At 41.3% G+C, this 23,345-nt stretch overlaps 2 protein-coding genes across 2 annotated transcripts in view; one reads left to right on the top strand and one right to left on the bottom strand.

The window, feature by feature from the left end:
* The first annotated feature begins 2 nt into the window (after positions 1–2).
* Positions 3–3,518, top strand: LOC127167557 (interferon-induced very large GTPase 1-like). Its single transcript, XM_051113686.1, has one exon. It carries the CDS (start codon positions 3–5, stop codon positions 2,895–2,897), a length of 2,895 nt encoding a protein of 964 aa, XP_050969643.1. The 3' UTR covers positions 2,898–3,518.
* A 7,327-nt stretch (positions 3,519–10,845) lies between these two features.
* The window catches only part of nlgn2a (neuroligin 2a), a 188,325-nt gene continuing 175,825 nt past the window's right edge, over positions 10,846–23,345 (bottom strand). The window contains 5 exon segments of the mRNA XM_051115785.1: positions 10,846–15,068; positions 16,778–17,144; positions 17,738–17,897; positions 19,608–19,873; positions 22,384–22,569. Coding sequence (XP_050971742.1) covers positions 14,237–15,068; positions 16,778–17,144; positions 17,738–17,897; positions 19,608–19,873; positions 22,384–22,569 — 1,811 coding nt within the window. The 3' untranslated portion in view covers positions 10,846–14,236.

The following is a 23,345-nucleotide window of genomic DNA, read 5'->3' as shown; positions in this document are numbered from 1 at the left end:
TCATGGTGGTCACAGTTTTAGGAGTTCAGAGCACAGGGAAGTCCACCTTGCTGAACACCATGTTTGGAGTTCAGTTTGCAGTCAGCAGTGGAAGATGCACCAGAGGAGCTTTTATGCAGCTGATCAAAGTCAATGAGGACATTAAGAAAGAACTTGGCTGTGACTATTTAGTGATAATTGACACTGAAGGCCTAAAATCCCCAGAGCTGGCAAAACTAGATGATAGCTATGAACATGACAATGAATTAGCCACACTTGTTGTTGGATTGAGTGACATCACAATCATCAACATCGCAATGGAGAATTCCACAGAGATGAAGGACGTTTTGCAGATTGTAGTCCATGCTTTCATCAGAATGAAGGAAATAGGTAAAAAACCTAAGTGTCAATTTGTCCACCAAAATGTTGCTGATGTGTCAGCCCATGACAAGAACATGAGAGACCGAAAGCTTCTGCTCGAGCAGCTGAATGAGATGACAGAGGCGGCTGCTAAAATGGAGAACAAGGAAGAGTATAAAATGTTCACTGATGTGATGGAGTATGATCCAGAAACTTGCAATTGGTATATTCCTGGACTCTGGCATGGAAATCCTCCAATGGCACCAGTGAATGCTGGCTATTCCGAGGCTGTCTATGACCTTAAAAAGAAAATGATTGATGTAATTGGTAAATGCAAACTCAGAACATCTGGAAATAACATAACAGAATTTTTGGAGTGGACAAAAAGCTTGTGGAATGCAGTCAAATATGAAAATTTCATATTTAGTTTCAGGAATAGCTTGGTGGCTGATGCATACATGAGACTGTGCACAGAATTTCATAAATGGGAATGGTCTTTCAAGAAGAATATGCATTCTTGGTTAACAGTAGCTGAAACCAGAGTGTCAAATTTTGAGATAATCAAACTGAAAACAGACAAGTCAGATCTAAAAGATCTTTTATGCAAGCTGAAACAGGAAGCTGTCACAAAGCTTGACACCTTGGAAAAGACCACAATGGAAAACCTTTCCAAATACTTTGAACAAACAGAGGGTCATGTCTACCTTGTGGAAAAATACAAAGAAGACTTTGTGAGCAGTGTAAAATGTCTCAGGAGGGAAACTGAGAGCTCACTGCTGACACAGCTTGAGGCAACAGTGGACATTAGGAGAGGAATGAAAATTCTGGTTAACATCAAGAAAAATTTCACTGATACAATGGAGAAAAAAGTGCTGGGCCTACTGGAGGATTTACGCAAAAACAACAGCTCAAAGAATGATGCACATATGACTGACATGCAGCTTGACACATGTTTTGGACAAATATGGCAAGAAACCATAAATGAGCTATCATTTACTGGACTGAAGCAAAGAAATGTATTCGATTATGTTTTCAGGCAACTTCGAGAAAACATGAAACAGAAAGGAGGTTCTGTTACAGAGCAATTAATGACAGTGAAACTGAAAGATCATGGAACAGGAGTGTTCAAAATCACTAAAGAAGTCTTTTACAAAAGGTGGATTAAACAGATGTTCAATGACAACTCTGCAGTGGAGCTACAAAATTTAGCAGATAATATCATTCACACATGCACTCAGTTTGTTCTGGAGAAGACTGCAATGCATTCAGATTATCATGACACCTACATTCAAGAGGTCCTACACATCATTGATGACAGATATATGTCCAACAAGAATATCCGGTTTTCAGATGAATTTGAACTGTCCCTGAAACTGCACATTTGTGGGTTTTCTGCGAGAGCATTTCAAGACATGCATGAACGTTTCATTAAGGACAATGACCCACGTAGATGCCTTGACCAGTATAAAGACAAATATCGCAATGATTTCAAGGACCTGTTCCATGATCGCGATCAGTGTCAAAGAAAGGCTGAAGAATTCACTAAACTGTGCTTGATGCCTGCGGTTGAGACATTCATCTACAGCTCCTTGGGTCCAGACATTGTTGACAAAATGCTTCAGGGAAAAAATGCATTTCAATTCAGCACACGTGCATTTTTCCAGTACTCACTCTTAAAGCAACTTGTGAATGAAAATAACTTTGAACAGTATGTGAAATACATTAGCTACTATGAAGGTTTCGTTAAGGGCTGGATATTAGATCAAATATATAAACAGTTTTCAAATAACCATGAAGTGTCTGAGTTGGAGGAACGTCACCTTCGAGGAATTACCAAGCAGATAGTAGAAGCTGTCAAAATGGCACAGAATGAAACAAACAAAGATGGCATCAAAGGATTCATACAGTGCATATGCAGGAAGCTTGGACAAAAGCTTATAATTCCCAAAGATGCTCTAGAAACAGTGATGGTTTTAAACAATGCTTCTGAAGAGCCATTTGCATGCTGGCTAACCAAATCTGTAGAGGAGATGGAACAGACACTGAAGCAACAATTTAAGCAAGTCAACATACAGTGCAAACTCAGAAAGCTCAAAATGAAACCCCAGGATGAGCTCTTCAAGCGTGTGTTTGGATGTGGCAAACAGTGTCCATTCTGCAAAACTCCATGTGAGGCTGGTGGAGAAGCCCACACTGAACACTGTGCTTCAGTTCACAGACCTCAGGGACTGGGTCGATATAGTGATGAATACTCAAAAAAATTAGTGACTAATATCTGCTCAACAGATGTCCACAGTGAAGTACATTTCAGGTGTTATGAGACTAACAGTGAGTTTCATCCTTACAAAAGATACAGGGAAATCTTTCCAGACTGGCACATCCCTGCTGATGTTAGCATACAGGCTTCAGATTACTGGAAATATGTGATGGTAAAGTTCAACAATCAGTTTGCTGAAAAATATAATGCAGTCCCTGCTGATATACCCTCAACCTGGAGATCCATCACAAAGCAGCAAGCAGAGAACAGCCTAAACGAGTCTTTCAGCATCAAAATATAAATACTTTCACAACAGTGATTTGGCAAAATAAACAAAATATACATTGGTAACATGACCATTAAACACATATTACCAATGCCTGCTTATCTTAGTGGTCAGAAAACTCTATTGCTTGCATATGATTTTAACTGACTTCCAGTAACCAACTGCTTGAGGAATAAATATTAGGGTTAGATATTTAAAAGACAGTTTGAAAGAAAAGGTGAAAGAAGAAAAAGAAAAAAAGAAAAAAATAGGTGAAAGAAAAATACATATCGAATATAAAAATGCAAATCAAAGGTTTGAAATAAATCAACATAGAGTGGTGAAATATGTTAGTGGTATTTTAACTGTTAATTCCTATTACTTACATCTTACATGTTTTACATATTGTTATTTGATGAAAACCTCTTTAAAATGTATATTTTCTGGTTTGTGGACAATATAATTAACTTCTAATCATTTATTTGTTTATAATGATATACAGATATACTGTGGAAAATATATACTGCATTAAATATTTTGTGTTTATTGGAGGCAAAATTCTGAATCACAATTATAAAATGATTGTTCTAAGTATTGATGCTGATGTATTGTCATTTATGATTACTTAATGTAACAAATCTGTGCTAGTGTGGAATAAAGTGCTAAATAAATACATGCAAATCTTATGTTGTATCACAAGTAGAGCTGCACATTTAAAGAAAGATTGATTAAAGAACGCAATCTCGATCCAAACATCAAACATCTAGCTATGTCACAACAATTTGACACATACCATCACTGGGGTAGGGTAGCGTGATGTACTGTGACCTCACAATTGTGTAGCACTGTGGTATATGGAGCAGAGTATATTGAGTTGACTGTAGCATTTCAGTAGGATTGCACCCACTCTGCACCACAGCAAACTAAATATTAAATAATGGTTAAATTTGCAATTTGCAAAGATTTATATAAAAAAAAAAACTAACGCTTATACCCGCTTCTTCTGTAGGCAAAGCTGGATCACGAACGATTTGTGTGAACATGGACACATTTAGGCAGATCAGGGATCGGCGCATTCCCTTCAAAAACAAAAGTAATCCTCTGCGTCTTCAGTGGCTCAGATGGAGTAAATGACGACTGCTATGTTCATTATTACATCCAACACCTCAATTGCTTAGGAGACAGTCTTGTCTTCCCCTGCTCCGGCATCAAAACAAGTTGGTGGACAGTTCACACCTCACTCAGGGTGGGTCTAAAGTAAGATGATCGAAGTCGGACAAAACAGAATGTTATGATTTCATATTAGGTAAATGTGTAAGCTGCATTTAATAAATGCAATTGAATACATACTGTAATGTCATTAATATGACAATTAAATATGACAGAATCTAAATATTAATGCCATTTATATTAATATTAATTAAATATTCATAAATATGGATTCATACACATTTGTACATTTTTAAAGCTGCTCATACCTAAATAAATTACATTTTACATGCTGCATTACATCAGTATTTTGAATTTTATTGCATGCAAACATATGCAAATGTATGTGAGGGTAGAACCACACTTTAAAAATGTATATGAATACTCATGAGATCATGTTGAATAACTAATCGTGAAATGGGTAATAAACTGTTAAGCAAAATTTAAAATGTATATCAAACGTCTATACATTATACACTCTTAAAAATAAATGTGCTTCACAATGCCATAGAAGAACCTTTTTTTGTTTAAATAGTTCCATAAAGAACCTTTAACTTGTGAAGAACCTTTCTGTTTCACAAAAGGTTCTTTGTGGCAAAAGAAGGTTCTTCAGATTATAAAAAGGTAAGAAGGAAATGGTTCTTTGTGGAACCAAAAATGGTTCCTCTATGGCATCACTTGAAGAACCTTTTGAAGCACCTTTATTTTTAAGAGTGTAACTTTGTCCAGTTTACATTTACAAGTAAAAGCTTTTTAATAAATCACAAGGTGGTATTACTAATGTATTTTATGTTGTAGAATAAAATTTATTTTGAGATTGTGTTAACTAGAGACCTTATCTTGGGCATTTAATCAAAAACCCATTCCAAAAATAACATGGGCTTTGAAAAAATGGACACAGAAGAGCTTAAATGTTCACTTTCTGAACATTTGAACAATTAAAACTTTCTGATTTTCAAAAATAAATTATTTATAATAATTTTATTATTATTATTATTATTATTATTACTATTATTATTTTTAGTGCCTCAATGTTTAGGTTCTGTAAATCACTTAAACATGTAGATTCAAAATCTCTTTTCTAAGCCAGAAATTATTAAGAATCATGTATTGCATATCTCTCAATTAACAGTGTACACAGTAGTTTTATTAAACAATGGAGTTTGATGTTCAGCTTTGAATTTCTTTCCTGATAACCATAGGAACCCAGAAACATTTATGGTGTTGACAGTTCAGTTCCCCATTCAGTCGGTCACTTCGAGTCACGTCGGTGACCGACGAATTGGGATCTCGCTTAGAGAGACCAATCTGCTTTGAGTGTAAACTAAACGAGCCAATGTACATTGGTATGCGATGATTGCATCCAGCTGCCGCTGATTGCAGCGCGAGTATAAATATGCAGCAGGTGCAGCGCAGTGTCAGCTTTTCGCTTCGGAGATGATCAGGTCTGCAAGCAAGATACACAGAGAAAAGAAACGAGTCAAACGGCACCTGCTTGTGTGTTGGCGGCACGGCGCTTCAGCGGCGGTGGTCTCCTTTGTCGAGTGGGAAAAAAGCACACATTAGGCTGCACTACCCCCTTCTGTATTGCTGCGGCCATCTCCCCTGTGTGCCTCAGCACTCAGAGCAGTTTTCTAAAAGAGCTTTCACGGGTGGACGTCTTTATAAAGACGGCGTTTAAACATGCCCTTCCACCCGTGCGCTTCTGGATGCCGTTGTTACCTGGCGCCGGGTGATGGTCACGATCGTTGCCTCACGTGTCTGGGCATTAAGCACTAAGCTGGGCATTAAGCTTTTGTGGATGAGTCATGCTCTCATTGCGGGAGGATGACCATCGGCGAGTTGCGGACCAGACTCCGTTTCCTGCAAAGGGGCGGGGTGCCGGTTCCTCTGCCCAGATCTAGCGTTCCTCCTGGCAAACGCCGGGAGGGCGCCACCTCTGGCAGGGAGCTGGCTGGTTTAACGGTGACTGTGAGGAACTCCCCAACAAGGAAACTTCCTCCTTCCACCAGCACCTCGCAGCCAGTGGAGCGGCCAAAAGAACAGGCTGGACCTTCCCGTGAGGTACCTCTTGTATCTTTTGGGGCTCCCCCCGACAATCGGATGTCGATTGCGGCATCGGAGGGTGAGCCAGACCTCTCAGGGTAGGATGATCTGAGCACACTGGTGCCTACCAGGCGGTCAGCGGTGCCGGATACGGACCCTGAGATGATGGCTATGCTTGCCCGGGCGGCTGAGAGTGTAGGGCTTGAATGGAAGCCTCCATCACGTCCCGAACCCTCTCTGCTGGATGACTGGTATCTCGGGGTGGCTCGCGCTGGTTCTCAGCGCCATCTCTGGCTGTGTCTGGCCGACATGAGGGAAACCGATAAGATCAGGTTCCTCAATGCCCCCGTGTCCCAGACCGGCCTTTTCGGCGACGCGGTGGAGAACTTTGCCCAGCAGTTTTCCGCCGCACAGAAGCAGACTGAGGCCATCAGACACATCCTGCCCCGGCGTCCAGCTGCTGCCCAGCAGTTTTCCGCCGCACAGAAGCAGACTGAGGCCATCAGACACATCCTGCCCCGGCGTCCAGCTGCTACCCAGCAGTTTTCCGCCGCACAGAAGCAGACTGAGGCCATCAGACACATCCTGCCCTGGCGTCCAGCTGCTGCCTCCACCCGGCCGCCGGCGGCAGCACCTCAGCCTGCTCGTCGCCGAGGGCGGCCCCCTGCCTCTGCCCTCGCTCCCGCGCAGCCATCGCAGCAGCCTTCTCAGAGGCAGCGCCGTGGAGCCGGTCGCAGGGCAGCTGCCCCGCCCGTCCAGGCCCCCACTAAGACTGGTGGTAAGCGGAAGAGCAAGAGGCCCTGAGACGGGCGACCCAGAAATGGATGGAGCTGCTCTTCGGGAGATGGTGAACGCACCACTCCCTCCCCCGGAGGAAGGCCAGGTGGAGAATCTTTTGTTTCCTTTTTTTCCGCCACTGGCCGTGGTACCCAATTACTCGACAAAAAAGCAGTTTCTTCTATCTCTGGGTCCCCAGAGAGGGCGGGGGGCGTGGTACGGGCCAACCTCAGACCTCGCTCACCCTCCCCTCTCGCCAGTGAGCGGCAGGGGGTGTTTGGAGAGTGCTATCAGACTTACTACTGCCCGAACGCAGGTAAGTGTCTCACACACTCCAGACACAGACACTCTGACCCCGCTTTGGACCAGCAACGAGACGCCCGAGCGGGGTCCCTGCGTTCCCCATCGCTGGGGGCCTGGATAGAGCTTCCCAGTCCGTCTTGTTGGCTCCTCCGGACCATCAGACTCAGCTATGCGATTCAGTTCGCCCGGCGCCCCCCCAAGTTCAGGGGCATCCACTTCACTTCTGTGAAGGCTGCAGATGCCCCTGTCTTGCGTGCAGAAATCGCTACTTTACTGGTGAAGGATGCGATAGAGCCGGTCCCTCCAGCCGACATGAGGACGGGGTTTTACAGCCCTTACTTCATAGTGCCCAAGAGAGGCGGTGGGTTACGACCGATCTTGGATCTTCGTTTTCTGAACCGAGCACTTCACAGGCTACCGTTCAAGATGCTCACGCAGAAACACATCTTCAGATGTGTCCATCCTCAAGATTGGTTTGCAGCGATCGACCTGAAGGACGCGTACTTTCAGGTTTCGATCCTTCCACAGACCATTTCTGCGGTTCGCGTTCGAAGGGTGAGCATATCAGTACAAGGTCCTGCCCTTCGGGCTGTCCCTGTCGCCCCGTGTCTTTACGAAGGTCGCGGAGGCGGCCCTTGTTCCCCTCAAAGAGCAGGGTACTCGCATTCTCAACTACCTCGACGACTGGCTGATTCTGGCTCAGTCTCGGGATCAGTTGTGCGAACACAGGGACCTGGTGCTCGCGCACCTCAGCCGGTTGGGCCTTCGGGTCAACTGGGAAAAGAGCAAACTCTCCCCGACGCAAAGGATCTCTTTTCTCGGTATGGAGTTGGACTCGGTCGAACAGACGGCACGCCTCACGCAGGAACGTGCCCAGTCGGTGTTGAACTGCTTGAATACATTCAAGTGCAGGACAGCGGTCCCACTGAAACTATTTCAGAGGCTCCTGGGGCATATGGCAGCTGCAGCGGCAGTTACACCGCTGGGGCTGCTCCATATGAGACCGCTTCAACACTGGCTCCATGGCCGAGTCCCAAGGAGGGTGTGGCAACGTGGCACTCACCGGGTCAAAGTGACACCGGCCTGCCGCCAAACCTTCACCCCGTGGTCAGACCCTATGTTCCTCCGGGCAGGAGTCCCCCTGGAACAGGTCTCAAGGCATGCTATGGTACATACAGATGCCTCCACCACCGGCTGGGTGGCCACGTACGATGGGCAGGCAGTGTCGGGGGTTTGGACGGGCCCTCAACTACACTGGCACATCAACTGCCTAGAGTTGCTAGCAGTACGCCTTGCTTTGATCCGTCTCAAAGGGCGCTTACGAGGCAAGCACGTGCTGGTATTGACAATACTGCGACCGTTGCGTACATCAACCGACAAGGTGGTCTACGCTCCCGTCGCATGTCGCAACTCGCCGCCTCCTCCTCCTTTGGAGTCAGAAGCATCTGAGGTCGCTTCGTGCCGTTCACATTCCGGGCTTGCACAACTGTGCAGCCGACGAGCTGTCGCGAGCTGTGCTCCCCGGAGAATGGAGACTCCATCCCCAGTCGGTCCAGCTGATTTGGAGACGTTTCGGGGAGGCTCAGGTAGACCTGTTTGCCTCTCCAGAAACGTCCCACTGCCAGTTGTTCTATTCCCTGACAGAGGGAACACTCGGCACGGACGCACTGGCACACACCTGGCCCACGGGGCCTGTGCAAGTATGCATTTCCCCAAGTGAGCCTTCTCGCACAGACATTGTGCAAGATCAGGGAGGACGAGGAGCAGGTCCTTTTGGTGGCACCCTACTGGCCCACCCGGACTTGGTTCCCAGAACTAATGCTCCTCGTGACAGCCCCTCCCTGGCGGATTCCTCTGAGGAAGGATCTACTGACTCAGAGAGGGGGCACCCTATGGCACCCGCGTCCAGACCTCTTCATGTCTGGTCCCTGGGTGGGATGCGGAGGTTCTAGGTAGACGCCATCACTTTGGCGAGAGCCCAGTCCACGAGACATGCTTACGCCTGGAAATGGAACCTGTTCGTCGAGTGGTGTTCTTCCCACCAAGAGGGCCCCCCGAAGATGCCCGATCAGAGTCGTGCTCTCCTTTTTGCAGCACGGGTTGGAGCGAAGGCTGTCTCCCTCCACCCTTAAAGTCTACGTGGCTGCTATTTCTGCACACCACGACCCCATAGAAGGGAAGTCGGTGGGGAAGCATGACCTGGTCATCAGGTTCCTCAGGGGGGCAAGAAGGCTAAATCCGCCCCGGCCCCCCTCTGTACCCTCTTGGGATCTGTCCCTAGTTCTGACAGCACTACGGCAGGCCCCGTTTGAGCCTTTGCATTCAGTTGAGCTGAAGTTCCTTTCAATGAAGATTCTGCTCCTGCATGCATTGGCCTCCATCAAGAGGGTAGGGGACCTGCACGCATTTTCAGTCGACGAATCGTGCCTAGAGTTCGGGCCGGCGGATTCCCAGGTAACTCTGAGGCCCCGGCCCGGCTATGTGCCCAAGGTTCCCATGACTCCCTTCAGGGACCAGGTGGTGAGCCTGCAGGCGCTGCCCCCGGAGGAGGCAGACCCAGCCCTAGCTTTGCTTTGTCCCGTCCGAGCCCTAAGATGGTACGTAGACCGGACACAAAGCTTCAGGACCTCAAAAAGTGCTCCAGAGTGTCCATACAGTAGACCCTGTCGAGCTCCTCCATCCCTTCGGCAGCCAGACGTAGCGGAGCGTTAGGCGTCAGGCCCTCACTCGACGAATCCATGAGAACCGATAGAGGGCTGGGGTCCATATGAGAGACCTAAGTGGATCCCATATGTGTAAAAGTCCATGGTATAGCCTCAGAGCCTGTGTTTCCCAGCAGGATGTCTGCTACTCTAAGAAGGTTACAATCACCTCCAATCTTCCATATGCTCCTGAAAAATGAGTCGTGTGTAAATGCTTCGAACCTCCTACAGGAAAGGTGGGGCTTCCGCACACTCCCAGTGCTCCAGCTTCACGGAAGTGGGTAGTGCTATGTTATACAGTGACTGGTATTCTTGTTGCGAGCCCGGCCTAGGCCAGGAAGCGGGCACAAGGAGCTCGCTCAGGACACTGGAGGGGGACAGCAGCTGTGGCGCTTTGGTAGGGATCCCAGTTCGTCGGTCACCGACGTGACTTGAAGTGACTGACTGAATGGGGAACGTCTCGGTTACGTATGTAACCCTTGTTCCCTGAAGGAGGGAACGGAGACGTCACGTCCTGTCGCCATGGCTGCTGTACCACCGCTGAACCGCCGGGTCACCGGCTCGGCTCCTCAGCGAAAACCTGACAATGCGCTGCACCTGCTGCATATTTATACTCTTGCTGCTATCAGTGGCAGCTGGATGCAATCATCGCATGCCAATGTACATTGGCTCGTTTAGTTTACACTTGAAGCAGATTGGTCTCTCTAAGCGAGATCCCAATTCGTCGGTCACCGACGTGACGTCTCCGTTCCCTCCTTCAGGGAACGAGGGTTACATACGTAACCGAGACGTTAGTAATAGTAAGATTAATGTTTACAGTAATGTTCACTGGTCAGAGGACATTTCCAACAAAGTTACTGTTATTGCAGTTAATACAGGTATTACTTCCAGTTACATGGGTCATTTACATGATTAGTAGTTTTATTAAAAGGAAACAAGAGTCTGCAGTCTGGCTATGAATTTCTTTAATGTTCCCCAGATCAGAGTCACAGCATACAGTGTGTAATAACTTCTAAATAAAGAGAAATATCATCATCTTATTTATATATTTTTACCTATTCTTTTTTTTAAAATCCATTATTAACATGTTTATTCTTCATCAGGTGTGGCGTTCCAATTCTGAACATATATAGTAATACAGGGCAACAGGTGTAAATTTGCTTTAGGACCCAGTAAAATGTGTTTATTTTATTAGAGGAATAACATGTGCTTCATTTATTCTGTAATCTTTAAATCATCCGACTTGACATATCAAGATCCTCGTGCGCTCTTTATGCCATCTATAATTTGGCATTATTCCGCTAGATGCTTAATTCATTCAAAAATAATCAGATGTATACTTAAGTGTACAAATGTGACCATAAAACGACACTTTTCTCTATTTTAGATATTTCATAAAATCTCTACCTCCGTTTGGTAAGAATTCAATGCTACAACAAGTTCATGGCAGATGAAAAACGTCTCATAACCACCATGGTTTCCAGTGCTTGCTTTGCTTAAATATACTGGACGTTCCTGTCCAACTCCATATCAAAGATATTTGAAAACTGGCAGTCTTTGTATCTGAAACAGCCAGTCATACTTGTGTATAAATATGACTAGCTGTAATGATTCAAGTGACATTGTTATGCTACATAATACACAGTCTCTTTATGCTCAAATATGAGAGCAAAACATCATCTCCATCCACAGATCTCAAAACTAAATGAAGCAGCAGAAAGTGAATTGAACGAATGAGATTCATCAATTTTGCTGGTGGCTGAATTAGAACTTGCACCTGTTGTCCTGGTCACAAAGTATTTCAAATTTCATTCGACCAGAAAAAAAAAACAAAACAAATCAAAGAAAAGAAAAACAAACAAAACATTAAACAAGTAACTGAATATTTACAAATATTTTCAGTTGATTTGTTCTTACACTTAAAAATGTACAGTTAAATTTCTATTTATCCTTCTCTCACCGTACGCCTACTGAGGACCCAATGAATGGCTCGTAATGGATGTAGAGTCTTTATTCTGTATGTACCACGACATCACACTCTAGTGGTTGAGCGTACAAAAACAAACGAGAGAATAACAAAAGAGTCTGAACTCATCCCTTAAAACAGTATTGAATATTAGAACTGAGGTTGTTTGTACGCAGCTCTAGTCAACTTCTCATAGTTTGTTTAAAATGGAGTTCAGTTATACCTACAACCACACAAAAGTCCACAGATGGTACATATCCACAGGTCCAACCTACACTTTCAGATCTCCAGAATGTACCTGCAACTGAAGTTTGTTTATTGTCCAGTTGTTTTCAGTCCACACCGCAGAATAACGTTCGTACTGAACCTCCAGCATGTTTGCTCAGCAACGCATTTAGAGTCTGTTCATGTTTTAGTATATTGTGCAGCATACTGGCGTTAGTTCTCGCTCCATCGTGATGGTCCTGGGCATCCCGGACTCAATACACTGGCAAACTGAACCAACAGTGGGACACAAACCGTCATCCTCCCGTGACACTCGGCATCGGCAGAAAAATGTGACTAACAAGGCATGAACAGAACACAAGTGATCGTTTCATTCCTGCAGTTACTGTCCAGTGATTCTGAGCCATTCGTTCTTTAACCTGAACATGAAACAATCTGTAAAATTTGTCTATATATAGATCTGGTTTACCTCCACCACTAGTTGCTGTGCTTGTCATAACCAAAAAGGTCAAGTGTGCAGTGCAGACAGATGTGAGATATGTAGAGATGTGGGTAAACACATCAAACTGATATTAGTGTTTCCAGCCTCTTCCTAACTATTTTGTATGGAAAATGGCCTTAGGCCATGTAGGTTTTCCTTCCCGAGTGGCAGAGCGCCACAGATTATTTTTGTGTCATAAGAATGTCTACTGTACGTTTCTCTCTCTCGTTATGCCTCTCTGTCACATATTCTGTTACCTTACACATTCACGTTAACACAAATGTACAGGGCACCTAGCTATTGCCTAGAAAACACACTCTTTATGTGTGCACACACAAATACACAAAAAGATGCTTATTAAAATTGGTTGTCAAAACCAAATGATGTTTAACTGAAAGAGCAAGGACAGAGATAGAACGAGAGAGGCCACAGAGAGAGAAAGCTGGGCTGAGGTGTAAGAGCATTTGAAAAATAAAAGCTGAATATCCGTCAGAGGCCGATGAAAGATATGCAAAGCTACATGTGCATTGCTATTTGCTGTATTTATGCAACTGTCCGGACCATCACAGATGGCTCTGGTAGAGCACTACATGGTTGACGGTCAAATAATAGCACCAACAACTGCATATGAATGTTAAAAAGCATTTAAAAGAATATTGCCAATAGCTCTTTCTAGATAGAGTGGTCAGACTGAGAAGGATGTTACATTTGGACTAATGCTGATGAAAACAACGCTGTGGAGAAGTTTTTGTAGGCTTTTTAAGCAAGCAAACTTAACAAAAAAAAAAAATGCAAATAAGCTGTGGGAGTTTACAGCTCAGTGTCCTTCTTGGTGCTTTAAAATATTTCATGCATAGATCCCACCGAGCAATCCATGTAAATATATATTTATATCATTCTTTTATATATTTGTCTTTATATTTATACATACAAAAATCTTCCTAAGAAACAACACGTAGCCAAGTCAAATATGTGTGATGAAATGACACGCACAGAGCAGAGCGAGAGCGAGAGAAAAAGAGAGGAGGTTGGCACTTTTGTTTTTGTCTTATGTCAGACGCTGTCGTTTTCTCTCATTCTCTGCGTCTCTTGTTACAAGGTATGATTTAATACTTGACACAAGACTGCAGGTAAACACAATATATCCAGCTTCCGCCTTTTATCGAATGCCCCTATGATTCATGTAAAACATAATCCAAGGACACAGATCACATTCGGACAGAGAGCGATGGGCTGGAAATGGAGTAACAAAGAAGGATGATAAAAAGGACGGATGAAATCTGCACTCTGCCAATTTAGTGAGAGAGGAAAAGTGGGAAAATGTCATCATTTCCTCTCCGGATGACATCAAATCAGCTTAGTCAATCATTGACGCCCCAAGAACAATGTGAAAAAAACAAACAGCAAGTTAAATCCAGAACGAGGCTGATGACTTGTCACTGCCGACCGAATCTGTTGCTCACGTAGAGTCTATAAACAGAGCTCCTCTAGTGTGTACAACTTCTATGAAACCTCTGATTGTGTCTATGAGAACGCCAACGGGATGCGCCGTCGCTGTTCTAGGCAGCAGAGCTGAGAGCATCTTAAGTTTAGGAGCTTGAAAAGGTGGACAGAGAGAGAAAACTGGATATGTATGAGAGCTAGTCCTCTCGTTCGGTGGGCGCTACTATACACGGGTGGTGGAATGAGGGTGGGGTAAGGTGTTGTTGTGGCCGGTGGTTGTAGGAAAGGTGTTGAAGGCATGGAGGGGTTGCATGCCAGTGATGGTGCTAGGAATCATGGTGATAGTGTTAGGGGTCATGAGCGGAACATCGTCGGGCGCTCGCCTCAATGCCAAGGTGTAGTCGGGTGGGCATGCGGGGCGTAAAATATCATGCGGTCGCAACGGCTCCATATCGTGGTGGGCGTCGTGCTCCGAGTGCTTCATTTGCAGGGACATGATCTCTTCTTCTTGGCTGTGTGCTAAGTCATTAGCAGGTACGCCTCGTTGTGGCGATAACCGGTGCCGTCGCACCTCGTGCCGTTTGTCGCGTTTGTAGTACAGTGCGGCGAAGGCAAGGATGTTAAGGAAGAGGAGCGATGCGCCAACAGCTACCGTCACGCTCAGCTCCGTCGAGTAGTCCCGGGTGTCGCTTGGGAAGGGAGGGAATCGAGGGGGCTCTGAGCCATCTGGGTCCTGTTCTGTAGGGAAGGTTGGGATGGGATGGCGTGTCGTACGGGGTCCCTGACCCTTCCAGTGTGGAGTACGGGCGGTCCCTGGTGGCAGCCTGGTTGCGGCGGTGCTGAAGACCTCCTCGTGAAGGTTGTGGAGGTGAGGAACCAGTTCTAGCCAGAAGGCAACCTTATTTGCTCGGTAGTTGTCCCGGATGCGAGGTTTCAGACCGATGTGGAGATACTGCTTGTCTTTGGAGTTGAACTTGGTCCAGATCACTTCCTCAAAGCGGTTGGGCTTGGTGTGGATGAACTTGGTGTCTTGAGGAACAGGTAGGTTGGGATCTCTAGAGAAAACAGATATCTTGTGTCAAAAGGGTGTTTTAATGAATTAGACACTAATGTTGGGAGCCACTCAGAACTTTTTAAATTCTCAGAACAGGAAATTGGAATTTAAAACAGGATACAGAATTGCAATATGAATTTGGGTCAGGTGATAAATTGATATTGACATTTATTGCTAAAAAAAAAAAGAAAAATCACAATATTGATAATAAACTTTTTAGGAATTTTCAATATTTAGCCAACATCTAGATAATCTTGAACATTGAAACTCATGGTCTTTTTGGCAAGCCACCAAAATAAAGGCTTTGTTTACCCTAATTTTTTTGACAGAAATATATTACTACTGCATAGTAAAATGTACCTCTATAAGGAAAATTATTATGATTTTAATAAATATCATAAAACCAAGATATAATTTTAACCATGTTTTAATTTATACAGCATACAAATTCTGTTGTGCAGCACCTTATTTTACCAAAAATAAAAATGCAACATTTTGTTGTAAATTACTTGTTATATTTCCACTTGATAACATTTTTAAAAAATTGATTGAATTGCTAATGTTTTATTAGAGACCACTTTTAATTAAAATGTTCTATTAATTTATATATATAAAAAACTGAATCCAGAAAAAAACTAAATAAAATTGTAATAACGTATTTGTTTGCATTTAATCTTGAGGTCTAACAAACATGTGGAATTTTCTTCCCCATTAATTGTATGAAATGAATATTATGATATATATCGATATTGAATGATATGGAGAAAATATGTTAATATATTTTGCCATATCATCCAGACCGAATTTTAATGTCAGGAATAATACATTTTTAGAATTAATTTTTAATATTTATTTGAGGTCTAACAAACATGTGGAATTTTCTTCCCCATTAATTGTATGAAATGAATATTATGATATATATCGATATTGAATGATATGGAGAAAATATGTTAATATATTTTGCCATATCATCCAGACCGAATTTTAATGTCAGGAATAATACATTTTTAGAATTAATTTTTAATATTTAAAGTTGTAATTTAGTTATTTAAACAGAAAGAAAGAAAGAAAGAAAGAAAAGAAAAAGCAAGCAAGCAAAGAAAAGAAGAAAGAAAGAATGAAAGAAAAAAGAAAAGAAAACTAAGCAAGCAAGCAAAGAAAGAAAGCAAGCAAGCTAGAAAGAAAAAAAGAAAGAAAGAAACAAAGAAGGAAAGAAAGAAAAAAGAAAAGAAAACAGCAAGCAAGCAAAGAAAGAAAGAATGAAAGAAAAAAGAAAGAAAAGAAAACAAAGCAAGCAAGCAAAGAAAGAAAGAGAAAGAAAGGAAAGACAGAAAGCACGTAAGCAAGAAAGTGAATAAAAGAAAATAAAAAGACAAAGCAAGGAAGAAATAAAGAAAAAAGAAAGAAAAACAAAGAAAGAAAGAGAATGAAAAAAGGAAAAAGAAAAGAAAGACAGAAAGCAAGCAAGAAAAAAGAAAGAATAAAAAGAAGGAAAGAAAAAGCAAGCAAAGAAAGAAAGAATGAAAGAAAAAAGAAAGAAAAGAAAAAGCAAGCAAGCAAAGAAAGACAGAAAGCAAGCAAGAAAGAAAAAGAAAGAAAACAAAGAAAGAATGAAAGAAAAAAGAAAAGAATGCAAGGAAGCAAAGAAAGAAAGACAGAAAGAAAGAAAGAAAGAAAGAAAGAAAGAATATTTTGCGTATTCAGACTCACCCGGTTTTGGCAAAGTTGGTCCAGTATGTCATCACCACAGCACTAAGCATGACATCATTTTTGGAAAAGTTGCAAGGGAAGAGGTCTGTTGCTCCAATCATGGGAACACCAAACACATATGGTATCTCATCCCCGTGTGCAGCGTCTGCCCATTCAGGTCGAGTCTCTGTTTGACAGTGGTGGTAGAATGTGTAGAAGTAGACAGGAGACTGGTACTCTGCGTGGAGCTTGGCAGTAGCGACGGCTGGCGCCACCCACTGGTGATCAGTAAATAGTGCCAGGAGAGTCTTGCGCCGCATTTCCCCGTTGTCTCGGTCTGCCCAGTCTGTGTACATGAACTTAATAGTCTCCCTCAAGATGTCTTTACCTACAAAAATACAGAGAATAATTAGAGTGAAGAAAGAGCAGACAAGAAATTGGGGGAGGAAAGTGACTAAGCAACTGACAAATTAAAAAAAGTTTTGTATTTGAGTATGTGCATGAATATAATAAGCTTGTAGAAAATTTGTCCATTAAGGCATGTTATTTAAAAATAATATATAATAGGTCATTAAATATGAGCCATAAAGTCACATAAAATGGCATGCTGATGGACATAGCTTGTCTTTTATCGCCCCCTAGTGGACAAGAAAAACAATAGCACCTAATCAAGAGTAAGCAGTATTCCTAGTACAGACTTTTTGTTTTATTTATTTTGTACTTAGTATTGACATTTATTAAAGGTCAGAATGATGTTTACCCAACCAGACTTGAATCTTCATCGGGCAAAATAAACATAAGGACTGCTTTGCATTAGACCTGCACTCTGGAGCTTTAAATTCATGATCTAAAACATCATTTTTTTCACACTCTTTCACAAACTCTAGCACAATTTAATATGAAATATGCTGATATAGAAACCCAAGTGTTTACTTTCTAATTAAGAAAAATAAAACTAAAAAAGGGGACTTAAGATCTTACCTTTAGGATATCCATAGAGGTTATCCACAAAGTTGGAGATGGTGTAGTCAAAAGCTGCAGCAGAAATCCCTTCTTCACTCTCAGTACCCCCATCATCCACAAACTTCAGCCCTTCCCCTTGATTGACACCAATTAGAAGGTCGTAGTTCAAGAACTCCCCCTGGTGGAGAAAAAATGTAACATTCAAGTAACCAGTAATAAAAAGCAGTTATTTGATGATTTCTTACATATATGACCCTGGACCATAAAACCAGACATAAGGGTCCATTTTTTTGAAATTCAGTTTGTTAGGATATGACAATATTTGGCCAAGATACAACTATTTGAAAATCTGGAATCTGAGAATGCAAAAAAATAAAAAATAAAATAAAAAAATCTAGAAATCGCCTTGAAAGTTGTCCAAGTGATGCTCTTAGCAATGCATATTACTAATCAAAAATTAAGTTTTGACACATTTACGGTAGGAAATTTACAAAATATCTTCATTGAACATGATCTTTACTTAATATCCTAATGATTTTTGGCATAAAAGAAAAATCAATAATTTTGACCCATAAAATGCATTTTTGGCTATTGCTACAGATATACCCATGCTACTTATGACGTTTTGGGTCCTGGTTAAATATATAATTCTTTAACTTTTGTTCCCCAGAATGACTTTAAAGAAAAACTAAGTTTTAAAGGGTAGATTATTATAGCCTTAAACTTTATGTCATGTGTCTTTAATTAAATATTCCCATTTTAGAAATGTTAAATTAGCTAGAATTTCATTATGTTAGGCTTGTCCCCTATATCTTTACTTTATACATTTCTTGCTTTAATGAGGTGTTAATGTCTGGGCAATTTTACTTTGCACTTTTTCATGATATCTTAAAAAAATACCTCTGAAATTCCAGAGATTTTTAAATGAATAAAGAGTCCACCCTTAAAAACCCAGATATTTTGGTCTTGATGGTAAATGTATTATTTTTAATAAATGAGAAATGAGAGGTGAAAATTTAAAGACTAAAAATGCCAAAAAAGAAAAAAAGTATAACTTATTAAAGAATTTAGTGACCTTAAAGGGACAGTTCACCCAAAAATGTAAATTCTGTCACTAATTTCTCACCCTCATGTTGTTCCAAACAACATCTTTGTTCATCTTCTGAACACAAATTTTTGATAAAATCCAAGAGCTTTCTGACCCTCCACAGCAATGTAACTACCAAGTTCAAGGCCCAGAAAGGTAGTAGAACATTGTTAAAAAGTCCATGTGACATCAGTGGTTCAACCGTAATTTTACGAAGCTACAAGAAAACTTTTGTTTGCAAAGAAAATAAAAATAAGTACTTTATTCAACAATTTTTCTCCTCTGCGCCATCCTAGCGCCATTATGGAGAGTTCCACAGCATGTGTTGAATAAAGCTGTTATTTTCATTTTCTTTGTGCACAAGAAGTGTTCTTGTAGCTTCATAAAATTACAGTTGAACCACTGATGTCACGTGGCCTATTTCAGTGATGTCCTGCTATGTTTCTGGGCCTTGACCATGGTAGGACCCTTTAATTGAAGAACCACCCACATATCTGATGTTGTATAACATGATAGCAAATCACTGCATATCAAAATATATATGGTGTCATTTTCATATAATATTCAGTCTGCAGTCACAAAAGTAGGTCTCAAGCTTTATCAAAATCCTGTGCTTGAAGACTCACTAAGCTTTGGTTTCAAAGGCAGTTTGGGTGGTTTACCGGACATATAGTTTAAAACCTAATTCTTAACTTGGAAAAAGGCAATTTACACTGAAAAATGTTGGAAAGACTATGCTGAATTTAAACTAACGGAAGTCTTAGAAACCACCTTCACAAATGACAGTAATCTCTAGATCACCTGCTGCATCAGGATCTCGGGGTCATCTGGCACAACGTCTCCGTCCATCACAGGTCCAAATGCAATATGGTAGCGGGCCGGCTGGATGTCCTGATCCACTAACTCTCTGAAATTTTTCCTGCGGAGACAGTCCACCAGGTCTGCGGTCTCCCCATATGTGCATCCAACTTTACGGGCCAGAATCTTAGTGTACTTCAAGGGCTGGTAGCTAATGGACCAGCTGGAGATGGCTGAACCACTCTGAGCAATGGCTCTCTGAAACAGGCCTGCGAAGGGAGGGAGCAACGGCAAGCTGTAAACTACACAGAATAAAATCTGCATACATAATATACCTGGTTTATACATAGGGTAGTTGATGCATAACATTTCCATCAATCTTTTTTTTAAAACATCAACATTTTAGGTTTAAATATATTTAAAAATAGTTCCCATAACTGTCAGTTTTTCATTAAAAACCAAAACCAGTCTTAAGTAGCATCGGATATATGTAGCAATAGCCAACAATACATTGCATGGGTCAAAATTATACATTTTTCTTTTATGCTAAAAATCATCAGGATATTAAGTAAAAATCATATTCCATTAAAATATTTTGTGAATTTTCTACCGTAAATATATATATATATATAAAAAAATGTGATTAGTAATATGCATTGCTAAGCACTTCATTTGGACTACTTTAAAGATGATTTTATCAACATTCCGATTTTTTTTCGTGACCCTGGACCACAAAACCAGTCATAAGGGTCAATTTTTTTTAATTGAAATTTACACATCACCCAAAGCTGAATAAATAAGCTTTCTTTTGATGTGTGTATTTGTTAGGATAGGACACTATTTGGCTGAGATACAAAATCTGGAATCTGAGGCCAATGTTTTGAAATTGTTTTCATCATTTCCAATAGTCTTGATGTGTGACAAATTAAGTACATATATTTCATGTAGTCTCAAAAATAATATAAGCTCATAAAAGCTAATTAGTAAAATGCTTTTTAAAACAGTACTTCTTGTCAACTAACCTTTTAACAGTGATATGACAGTATACTGTGGTATTGTTATTTAAACGTTATGTTGTAAATTCAGTACATCGGGGGCTTGTTAATTGGATGTAATTATTTTGATGTCAGTTCCAGTAGCGCTTAACACAGTGTCAGCTGGAGAGAAAATGAGGATTTGGTTTAGCACAAACAACATTTTTCTTTGATTATTGAGGTAAAATTGTACTAATTCCATCTTGCACTGAAATAATAACAGTAAATCTATTATTCTCTTGTAGCCTTTTCACTTACAAACACTTTAAAAACAAAGCCTTTTTCTTACTCTCAAGAGAAGAGTAGAAACATATTACCGAAGGGCTCGTCTTTTCCTTGTTCTGCCCTCCTTCCTCTCTTTCTGTCTTTTTAATTATTGAAGAACATGTTACCTTTCCCAGAGAAATCAATATGGAGCTACTGTAGCTTTGTCTCTGCTAACATGCCTGTGCTTTTCTCTTTACCTAGCTTGTCCAAACAGGCACACAAACACATATAGTTAAGTGGTGCTCAAAAATTCACTTTGCCAATTTTTTTTTTTTTGCTCCACTTAAAGGGGTCATCGGATGCCCATTTTCCACAAGTTGATATGATTCTTTAGGGTCTTAATGAGAAGTCTATAATATACTTTGGTTAAAAATTCTCAGTGGTTGTGTAAAACAACACCCTTTTTACCTTGCCAAAATCAGCTCTGCAAAAATCATCCTGTTCTGGTCGAGGTTGCTTTAAATTTTAATGAGCTCTGCTCGCCCCGCCCCTCTCTTCTCTCTGTGGAGTGACGAGCCTGTTTACTTTAGCTGCATTTAGCCGCTAAACTTGCTAACTAGCACGTTATTAGGAAAGGTCATTGCAGAGATTCATTGAAACAATGGAGGTTGGACTGTTGACAGCTGATCTGAGGTAAGATGCTCATGTCAATTGTGGGAGCGGCCTCTGTCGGTGTGACGCCACACCTACAGGCATCTGAGAATGGCTCGATTTGAAAAAGGGGATATTATTTTTACAAATTAATTAAAAACCACTGCAACCAACACACATTAATGTTCAAACAACATGAAAAAGTGAACTTTGCATTCGATGACCCCTTTAAGTGAACATGATCCACTTACTTAATCTTAAAAGGATAGTCCACCCAAAAATGAAAATTCACCATTCACTCACCCTGATGTCAATCCAAATCTGTATGCATTTCTTTCTAGAAACCAAAAAATGACATTTTGCAAAAGATAACCAAACAGCTTTGATCCCCATTGACTTGCACTGCCCTGTATTTTTTGTACATACAATGGAAGACCGAAAGTGTTCCGTTACTAACATTCTTTAGAATGAGGGTGAGGAAATGATGACAGAATTCTCATTTTTAGGTGGACTATCCCTTTAACACTTACCTACAAACCTTTATTTGTTTATCTTTTCCTGTTTCTGTTGGCTTGGGCTTCTTACAGGGAAATAACATGACTGGTTTCTCCAGGGTAACAACTGTCATGACTTACCTGGTGTGAATGACAGGTGAGGGCTGTAGGACTGATGTTAGGTGAGGATGACAGTGATGATGAAGATGCGGGTGAAGGTGGACTTTTTTGACGAGCAATGCAACAGAACAGAGTTAGACAGGACGGTGAGACACTTTGTGAGGTGACACACACATACACATCATTAACAATGAGATGGAAACCTGTGCAGGGATAGTATTAGTCTGTTAAAGCATGAACACATGCATGCACACACACACACACTTGTCTTACCCTCAGAGTGGTGGGACAGGATGAGTAGATTGACACAAGATGCTCCTGCCCCAGAGCCAAAGATAGTGATCCGTTCAGGGTCGCCACCAAAGTGTCCAATATTCTCATTCAGCCAACGCAAGGCCTGGATTTGATCCAACAGGCCATAGTTCCCTTTAGCAGACTGATCTCCAGTGCTAAGAAAACCTGCAGTAAAGTAGAGGAAAAATGGAAGAAAGGGGAAAAGAAAAAATACAGACAGACTTGTTAATGGAGAGCAGTATTATAATTGTTAGCTAAAAATAAAACCACTACAAATTGTTTTTGTTTACTGAAATGCAGCTGATATAAAATAAAAATGAATGATGAAAAACTTTACAATTATAACTATTAAAACTTATAAACTAATAAAACATTAAAAATGACCAAAACTTAACTAACCAAACTAAAATGGAAATGAAAATATATAATGAAATAAATCAAAATGTAAATACTACAGCATATAAAAATACTGAGTTTGCCATAAGTTTGGCGTTGTTTAGCAGTAAATCATCTATAAAAATAAAAAAGTGAAGTGCTGGACAGTGAGAAAAGACAGTAAGCACTGTAAAGAAGAGAAGAAGAAAGTAAAAAAAATAGTAGACTAAAAAGAACATAAAATACATTTGATTTGGCAATTGACCACTAATCTTATTTAGTCAAATGTCTGATAACAGCAGGGTAAGAATGAAAGTGAGAGCTTGAGACAGTAGAGAGGGAGAGAGAGGGATGGCTGAGACAGAGGGTGAGTGAGTGGGTGCTCCAATTTGGAAAAACTGATTTATCTGCCTCCAAGTCACCAGGAACTTTACTGATCAAAGTCTCACACAGAGAGAGAGAAAGAGAGAGAGAGAAAGTGAGAGAGAGAGAGAGAGAGAGAGGGGGATATGACATTATCTCCAAAGCGCATGTAGAAATATTCCAATGAAAAGAAAATGCCTGTA

The sequence above is a fragment of the Labeo rohita genome, chromosome 7 (genome assembly GCF_022985175.1).
Source record: "Labeo rohita strain BAU-BD-2019 chromosome 7, IGBB_LRoh.1.0, whole genome shotgun sequence".
NCBI lineage: Eukaryota > Metazoa > Chordata > Actinopteri > Cypriniformes > Cyprinidae > Labeo > Labeo rohita.
Note: the sequence above shows the minus strand (reverse complement) of the source record. Positions and strands in the feature narration are given on the sequence as shown.